The 10000-nt window shown below is 43.1% G+C and overlaps 1 protein-coding gene across 3 annotated transcripts in view; it reads left to right on the top strand.

The window, feature by feature from the left end:
* Positions 1–10000, top strand: part of hook3 (hook microtubule-tethering protein 3) — a 41377-nt gene that overhangs the window by 13130 nt on the left and 18247 nt on the right. For all 3 annotated transcript variants that reach the window (XR_014206448.1, XM_082171571.1, XM_082171572.1), the window contains exons 9-11: positions 1724–1887; positions 5152–5292; positions 6452–6653. Coding sequence is in view for 2 of the 3 variants with exons in the window: in XM_082171571.1 (XP_082027697.1) it covers positions 1724–1887; positions 5152–5292; positions 6452–6653 (507 nt within the window). In the remaining variant the exon portion in view is untranslated. The remainder of the gene's footprint in view (positions 1–1723; positions 1888–5151; positions 5293–6451; positions 6654–10000) is intronic.

Raw genomic sequence — 10000 nt, 5'->3', positions numbered from 1 at the left:
TATTTGACAATCGGAATATCAGATATTTCATGCCATAGTTAACAAATGTAAAAAAGGAAAAATGACATAAAAGCAGATCATCATTCATTCAGCGCTGTTGTGGCTGCGGTGTGTCACGTAACAAGCAATGACGCATCACCATGGAAACCAAACACTCACAGAGAAAAAAAATGTTTGGTAACCGCTTGCACACCTGTTTAGTTTTTCCTTTGATTTGTCTGCTATTTAGTTTCTTTGCTCCTCTGGATTTGTGGATGTATCCTGACTGATTCCATTTACCGACCATTATCGCCCGGCTTTCGACCGCGCTCTCCTGTCTGCCATGTACAGAACCCGGTTTTGTTCATGAAATGTTCTGATCTGCCTTTGCTTTTTATGTTTTATTTTATTATACTTAAAAATAAATTTGTATATTTGTTTATTTCGTTTTTTTCCACAAATGTATACTTTTGGAAGTGCAAATTGATTGCCATATGCAGTTTTAATAAAGTTGAATTAATTTCTGTCATTTTTACTCTTCTAAGTGTACACTTGCAGGTGTTTTGTTTCTAATTTACTGTTAGGCCCATTAAATAATAATAAGGATAAACAATATTTAAAAAGTATAGGCTATAATTATCTAACATCTAACTAATTAAAAATTAACCTCAAAACATAACATGCTAAATAGGGGATATCTAGCATAAAAAATATATTGTCAGAATGTCGTCTCTCAGTTGTTGAATTTCGCGCAGACGTTGCCACAACGTAAATGTGTTTGCTCAGCCCGATCTCATGAAAGTGCGAATACCACGAATTGTATTTGTAGTAGGCTACTTATGATACGCAGTTTTCGCGTGCATTTGATACGCACTTTATGGCGTGTAATAGGCACGCACTCCACACCCCTAATCCTAACCAAGGGGTTTACAGTGAGTAGCATATGCACGCAAAAAACATTCTTGGCGTATAAATGGCACGAGAAATAAAATTTGTGGTATAGATAGGGACTTTCATGAGATTGTGTTTCATAATCTGCTACTGGGCCGGCTCTCTGTCAAATTTTAAAACCCAGTGTGGCCCTTGAGCCAAAAAGTTTGCCCACCCCTGCACTAAAAGGTTCTAAAGTAGCTTCCCCATAGTAATGCAGTGTCCAGTGTTTGAGCTCTCGAATGATGCCTCCTTAAATACACTATATTGCCAAAAGTTTTGGGACAACTTTAATGACATCCCGTTCCTGATCCGTAGGGTTTAATACGGACCCTTTGCCGCTATAACAGCTTCAACTCCTCTGGGAAGGCTTTCCACAAGGGTTAGGAGTGTGTTTATGGGAATGTTTGCCCATTCTTCTAGAAGTGCATTAGTGAGGTCAGGCACTGACGAGAAGCTCTCAGTCTCGCTCTCACTCACCGGTCTTTCACAGATGTGTGCAGAAGCGTTTGCATGTCTAGTGCTTGATTTATACACCTGTGGCCACAGAAGTGAGTGGAACTCCTGAATTCAGTGATGTGGAGGCGTGTCCCAATACTTGTGGCAGTATAGTGTGTGTTATAAGGAAAAAGGCGTCACACTGACAGTCACACAGGTATTGACTCAAGGCCAGTGTTCAGTAATAAAGGTAGAAGATGCTCCACATTATCCTGTCTTTAACTCTGTGTGCGTGTGCGTGTTCGTGTGCGTGTGTGTGTGTGTGTGCGTGCGTGCGTGCGTGCGTGCGTGTGTGTGTGTGTGTGTGTGTGTGCAGGTGGCGGCTCTGCAGGAGGAGAAGAGCAGTCTGCTGGCTGAGAACCAGGTGCTGATGGAGCGGCTCAACCAGTCGGACTCCATCGAGGATCTGAACAGCCCGGCGGGTCGCAGACACCTTCAGCTTCAGACTCAGATGGAGCAGCTGCAGGAAGAGACCTTCAGGTGAACACACACACACACACACACACAGGACATCAGTTAGACCAGATAAATGGTTATATCACCGTAACACACACACACTCCAGTAGCTTATACAGGGTTTCTGCAAGCCTTAAAAAGTCTTAATTTGCACTTCCACAAATTAAGGCCTTAAAGGGGACATATCATGAAAATCTGACTTTCCCCGTGTGCAAGTGCTATAATCGAGTCCCCGGTGCTTCTACCAACCCAGAAAACGTGAAAAAAGTTGTGTAAAAGTTAAACATGATGATGAGATCCATCCATCCATCCACCCATCCATCTTCTTCCGCTCATCCGGGGCCGGGTCGCGGGGGCAGCAGTCTAAGCAGAGATACCCAGACTTCCCTCTCCCTAGACACTTCCTCCAGCTCTTCCGGGGGGATACCGAGGCGTTCCCAGGCCAGCCGGGAGACATAATCCCTCCAGCGTGTCCTAAGTCTTCCCCAGGGTCTCCTCCCGGTGGAACATGCCCGGAACACCTTACCGGGAAGGCGTCCAGGAGGCATCCGGAACAGATGCCCGAGCCACCTCAGCTGACCCTCTCGATGTGGAGGAGCAGCGGCTCTACTCTGAGCTCCTCACTCTATCTCTAAGGGATCGCCCAGCCACCCTGCGGAGAAAGCTCATGTCGGCCGCCTGTATCCGGGATCTTGTCCTTTCGGTCATGACCCACAGCTCATGGTGAGAGTAGGAACGTAGATTGACCGGTAAATCGAGAGCTTCTCCTTGCGGCTCCTTCTTCAGCACGACAGACCGGTACATCGACCGCATTACTGCAGAAGCTGCACTGATCCGTCTGTCAATCTCCCGTTCAATCCTTCCCTCGCTCGTGAACAAGACCAAGAACCAAGATACTTGATCTCCTCCACTTGAGGCAGGAACTCTCCACCAACCTGAAGTGGCAAGCCACCCTTTTCCGACTGAGAACCATGGCCTCTGACTCGGAGACGTTGATTCTCATCCCAGCCGCTTCACACTCGGCTGCAAACCGTCCCAGTGCATGCTGGAGGTCCTGGTCTGATGGGGCCAACACGACAACATCATCCGCAAAGAGCAGAGACGAAATTGTGTGGTCCCCAAACCTGACACCCTCCGGCCCCTGGCTGCACCTAGATATTCTGTCCATAAAAATTATGAACCGAAACGGTGACAAAGGGCAGCCCTGCCGGAGTCCAGCATGCACCGGGAACAAGTCTGACTTACTGCCGGCAATGCGAACCAAGCTCCTGCTCCGGTAGTACAGGGACCAGACAGCCCTTAGCAAAGGGCCCCGGACCCTATACTCCCAGAGCACCCTCCACAGGACGCCGCGAGGGACACAGTCGAGTGCCTTCTCCAAATCCACAAAGCACATGTGGATTGGTTGGGCAAACTCCCATGAACCCTCCAGCACCCTGGAGAGGGTATTGAGCTGGTCCAGTGTTCCACGACCGGGACGAAAACAGCACTGTTCCTCCTGAATTCAAGGTTCTACTATCGGCCGAATTCTCCTCTCCAGTACCCTGGCATAGACTTTCCCGGGGAGGCTGAGGAGTGTGATCCCCCTGTAGTTGGAACACACCCTCCATTCCCCTTCTTTGATGATGAGATGATCAGTGTAACTCCACAACAACTACAGAAATGTCTCCTCTAACATTCAGAAGCTCTTCCTGAGTCTCTCCGTAAGGCTGCACTCGCTACTGGTTATTCTGGGATTCTGGATGAGTGAGATTGGCCTGTTTTGTTATTGCCGGAGTTTCTGAAGCTCGTGTAAAGACTCCTCCCTCTTCTGAACGGAGGCGGAGCTAAAGCTCATTTACATTTAAAGGGACACACACAAAAATGGTGCGTTTTTGCTCACTCTCAAAAAGGGAAGAATTTGACAAGCTATAATAAATGATCTGTTGGGTATTTTAAGATGAAATTTCACAGACACATTCTGGGGACACCAGAGACTTATTTTACATCTTGTGAAAAGGGCACAATATGTCACCTTTAAAATGGTCTTAAATTAGAGCAGAAAGTCTTGAATTGATAGTCATGGCATTAAATGTTGCATGCATTGCAAAAAATGAAAACTTCCTCTGTATTTTTGTACTGTTTTTAGAGTAAATCAAGATGAATTTACTTGAGATGCAAATGTAAAATGAAGTCTTGAAAAATCTGTCTTCTAAACTTCTAAAGTAAGCAGATTTTTCTGAGCCCATTAGTAGATATTTGTTCTTGCTTTAGTCATGAACTTCATTTTGATTAATCTCACAGAACACAAGAATTCATATTTCATGTCGTTTTACATCTGAAGTAAATGTCTCTTGATTTAGGAATCTTTTCTGCATTTACATTTACATTTATTCATTTAGCTGACGCTTTTATCCAAAGCGACTTACAATTGCTATATATGTCAGAGGTCGCACGCCTCTGGAGCAACTAGGGGTTAAGTGTCTTGCTCAGGGACACATTGGTGTCTCACAGTGGATTCGAACCCGGGTCTCTCACACCAAAGGCATGTGTCTTATCCATTGCGCCACCACCACCCCTTCGGTTTGATCAGAAGGTACAGTAGAAGATATTTCCATATTGTAGTGGTTTTGAGCAAAACTGTCTCAAAAAGGTCTTAAATAAGTCTTAAATTAACCTTCATAAAATCTGCAGAAACCCTGTTACACTTATTTTTAGAAAACGACAGCAACATGAACGTGATTAAAGACACAAATGATTCATAAATAATTGCATTCCCTTTATATTCACTAGTGATTCTTCTACCCAGTAACATCTCATTAGTCTGCGGCTGCCAAGCAATGACATGATCAGAAGTCAAAAGTTTGGAATAATTCAGATTAAGACTCTTCTTTTCTGCTCACCGAAGCTGCATTTATTTGATGGGGTTAATATTTAATTCTAAATTTAATTCAGGTGTATATAAAAGTAGATTTTTTGGAGTAATCTTTTTGTTAATTTATTTGATCAAAAATACAATAAAACAGTGAAATATTATTCTAATGTAAATCATCTGTTTTCTATGTGAATATGTAATTTATTCCTGTGATCAAAGCTGAATTTTCAGCATCATTACTCCAGTCTTCAGTGTCACATGATCCTTCACAAATCACTCTAATATGAGGATTTGATGATCAAGAAACATTTATGGTTATTATCAGTGTTGAAAAACAATTCAGATTTTTGTGGAAACTGTATTTCATTTTATTGTGTGTGTGTGTGTGTGTGTGTGTGTGTGTGTGTGTGTGTGTGTGTGTGTGTGTGTGTCAGACTGGAGGCAGCTAAGGACGATTACCGCATCCGCTGTGAGGAGCTGGAGAAGGAGCTGCTGGAGGTCAGAGGTCAGAACGAGGAGTTGACCTCTCTGGCTGAGGAGGCGCAGTCGCTCAAGGACGAGATGGACGTGCTGAGGTGAGATATACACCTGACACACACCTACACTGATACACACACCTGACACACACCTGAGGTCAGACACACACCTGACACACACCTGAAGTGAGACGCACATGAGCTGAGACACACCTGAGGTGAGTCACACACACCTGACACACCTGAGCTGATACACACACCTGAGGTGAGATACACACCTGAGCTGATACACACACCTGAAGTGAGACGCACATGAGCTGAGACACACCTGGGGGGAGCCACACCTGGGGTGAGACACACACCTAAAACACACACCTGGGGTCGACCAACCTTCTCTTTCAATCCAACACTGAAGTGACTGAAACTGCAATTCATTGTCTGGCCACTAGAGGCCGGCTGCAGAAGAGACTCAATCCCATGTTAATCCCATAGACCTCCATGTTAAAATGACCAACTTTACAGCAGAAAAAAACATGTTTAAAGTCTGGTACAAAAAGTGGTTTTGGTCTATATAGTTGATTTTGCTCTTCATGACGACTGTGAGGGGGTGAATTCTTTTTATAACTCATCCGTTTAAAAAATATTAAGCTGTAAAGTTCTGCATAATTAAGGGTGTGGCCACTTGAGTGACAGGTGAATTGCCGCTGATGTCACTGCTAGCCGTTTGTCTGCTGTCTGTTAGCGTCACGTCACCTCAGCTAATCCGCCTTGCTGCACATTTTCGGTTTATCCGCGAGTGACGCGCTGCCGAGATGGCGACGGCCGGCTCCGCCCACTTTGGGCTTCAGAAACAGTATGGGTGACGTCACACACACTACGCACATATTTTATACAGTCTATAGTAGAAACTGGCGATTATGGAAAGGGGCGGGGCATTTCCCAAACACACTCGAAGCGCTCGACCAATCACAACGCACTGATCCAGCTGACCAATCAGAGCACAGTGTGCTTTTCAGAAGGAGGGGCTTCATAGAGACAGGAAGTAAACAGAGCGTTACTGACAGACTGGGAAGAGAGGAGCCGCAACAATGGAGAATATGAGGAAAATAATCAACATTCAAGTTCTAGTAGAGCCTGAAAACTACATATTCATAATATGTTGATGGACACCAGAAACACCAGGATGACCTCTGACCTCTGTGTGTGTTTCCTGCTCAGGATGACCTCTGACCTGTGTGTGTGTGTGTGTGTGTTTCAGGCACTCGTCTGACAGGGTGTCGAAGCTGGAGGCGCAGGTGGAGGCGTATAAGAAGAAGCTGGAGGATCTGGGAGATCTGAGACGACAGGTGAAGCTCCTGGAGGAGAAGAACACCAGTTACATGCAGAACACACACTCTCTGGAGGAGGAGCTGCGCAAGGCCAACACTGCTCGCGCTCAGCTGGAGACCTACAAGAGACAGGTGTGAGGAACACACACACTCTCTCACACACACACACACACACACACACACACACACACACACATACTCTCACACACACACACACACACACACACACACACACTGACACACACACTCAAGAGACAGGTGTGAGGAACACACACACACACACACACACACACACACACACACACACACACACACACACTCAAGAGACAGGAGTGAGGAACACACACACACACACACACACACACACACACACACATACTCACACACACACACACACACACACACACACACACACACTCAAGAGACAGGTGTGAGGAACACACACACTCTCTCACACACACACACACACACACACACAGAAAACGGGTTATAAGTTTATTTCATTTGAAGTACTTGTACTAAATGTTACGCTCTTAGATGTTAGAAAAACATCCCTATTATCTCTAGCCTTGGCTACCGTATATAGACCGCCAGGGCCTTACGCTGATTTCCTAAAAGAGTTTGCAGATTTTCTCTCAGACCTATTAGTCAATGTCGATAAAGCATTAATTGTTGGAGATTTTAACATACACGTAGATAATCCAAATGATGCGTTAGGAGCTGCATTTACAGATTTATTAAATTCATTTGGGGTCAAGCAAAACGTCACCGGACCAACTCATCGTCTTAATCATACACTCGATTTAATTATATCACATGGAACCGATCCAACCGATATAGATATCATTCCACAAAGTGATGAAGTCACTGATCACTACATGGTAACTTGCATATTACGTACTGCTGTAATATGTCATGCGGCGTCGCGTTATCAACCAGGCAGAACAATCCTCCCATCCACCATAGATAATTTCTCAAATTGCTTATCTAATCTGTCTCAGCTGCTGCCTGAACCCAAACAAACAGATGAACTAGAAGAACTAACTAGCACTATGAGCACCATTCTCTCTAGAACATTGGATGTGGTTGCACCTATTAAATTAAAAAAGGTCAGAGAGAAAAATAAAGCACCATGGTATAACAATACTACGCATGTTTTAAAGAGAGAAACCCGTATTTTAGAGCGTAAATGGAAACAAACTAATTTAGAGGTCTTTAGAATCGCGTGGAAAGACAGTATGTCACGTTATAAAAAGGCCCTAAAAGCGGCCAGGGCTGAGCACCTCCGCAAACTAATAGAAAACAACCAAAACAATCCAAGGTTTCTATTTAACACCGTGGCTAGACTAACAAATAAACAGACGTCACCCGAACAAAATATCCCGTTACAGTTCAGTAGTAATGATTTCATGAACTACTTCACTGAGAAAATAGAAAGCATCAGAACCACAATTATAAACGTTCAATCTTCAATCGCGCCTTATAATTCAGCTTCAATTATCACCCCGAAAGAACAATTACAGTGCTTTACAACTATAGAACAAAAAGAGTTAAATAAACTTATCACTTCATCTAAAACAACAACATGTTTATTAGATCCTATACCAACTAAACTACTGAAAGAAGTGTTATCTGTAGTGGAAGAGCCTCTCCTCAATATTATTAACTCGTCTTTATCTTTAGGTCATGTTCCAAGAACATTTAAACTGGCAGTTATAAAACCTCTCATTAAGAAACCACAATTAGATCATAATAATCTAGCAAATTATAGACCCATTTCAAATCTTCCATTTATGTCTAAAATATTAGAAAAAGTGGTGTCCGCTCAACTGGGCTCTTTCTTGCAACAAAATGATATCTATGAAAAGTTTCAGTCTGGATTCAGACCGCATCATAGCACTGAAACTGCGCTCGTTAAAATCACAAATGATTTACTTTTAGCTTCTGACCAAGGCTGTATCTCAATACTAGTTTTACTTGATCTTAGTGCTGCGTTCGATACTATAGATCACACAATACTCTTAGATCGACTACAAAATTATACTGGTGTTCAAGGACAAGCACTAAGCTGGTTCAAATCATACCTATCTGACCGCTACCATTTTGTCTATTTAAATGGAGAAAAATCGATCATAACTCCAGTAAACTATGGAGTGCCGCAGGGATCTGTATTAGGCCCCCTGTTATTTTCAATATATATGATGCCACTTGGAAATATTATAAGGAAACATGGAATTAGTTTCCATTGTTATGCTGATGACACTCAAATATATATTTCATCACGGCCGGATGAAAACGCTACATTTTCCAAATTGACAGAGTGTGTTAAAGATATAAAAGATTGGATGACGCGTAATTTTCTTTTATTAAATCCAGACAAGACAGAGGTAATACTTATCGGTTCAAAAAACCGCCCACAAAACCTCGCACAATACAACTTTAACATCATAGGATGTCCTGTTACTTTATCCTCTACAGTAAAAGACCTGGGTGTTATACTCGATTGCAACCTGTCTTTTGAAAATCATATTTCTTATGTTACAAAAACAGCCTTTTTCCACCTTAGAAACATTGCTAAGCTACGTAATATGCTATCAGTTTCTGATGCAGAAAAGTTAGTTCATGCATTCATGACCTCGAGACTGGATTACTGTAATGCTTTATTAGCTGGTTGTCCTGCATCCTCAATAAACAAGCTACAGTTAGTCCAAAATGCCGCCGCTAGAGTTCTTACGAGATCAAGAAAATATGATCATATAACACCGATTTTATCATCACTGCATTGGTTACCTGTAAAGTTCCGTATTAATTACAAGGTATTGCTACTGACTTATAAAGCCCTAAACGGCTTAGCTCCAGTCTATTTAACGGATCTTCTATCGCCCTATAATCCATCGCGCTCTTTGAGATCACTAAATTCAAGGCTTTTGGTCATACCTAGGATATCCAGAACCACCAAAGGAGGGAGAGCATTTTCACATTTGGCTCCAAAACTCTGGAATAGTCTTCCTGATACTGTTCGTTGCTCAGACTCGCTCTCCCAGTTTAAAACTAGATTAAAGTCGCATCTCTTCAGCCAGGCATTCATATAATCCTACAGTTCAAACTACAATCCGGCCTCTATCCAATGCCAGAGGAGAACTGGCCCCCGACTGAGCCTGGGTTCTCCCAAGGTTTTTTTTTTTCTCCATTAAGGCACCTGATGGAGTTTTAGGACACCATTAGGTCACTTGATGGAGTTTTTCGGTTCCTTGCCACTGTTGCCTTTGGCTTGCTCAGTTGGGGATATTTTGGGGATATTTAATTTAATTTTATCAATCAATAAATTCCTCTTGAAACAAACTTTGTTGTATTATTTTAATTTAATACTGTGAAGCTGCTTTGATGCAATCTGTATTGTGAAAAGCGCTATACAAATAAACTTGACTTGACTTGACTTGACACACACACACACACACACACACACACTGACACACACA

The sequence above is a fragment of the Leuciscus leuciscus genome, assembly GCF_965113295.1.
Source record: "Leuciscus leuciscus genome assembly, chromosome: 5".
In the NCBI taxonomy this organism is placed as follows: Eukaryota; Metazoa; Chordata; class Actinopteri; order Cypriniformes; family Leuciscidae; genus Leuciscus; species Leuciscus leuciscus.
Note: the sequence above shows the minus strand (reverse complement) of the source record. Positions and strands in the feature narration are given on the sequence as shown.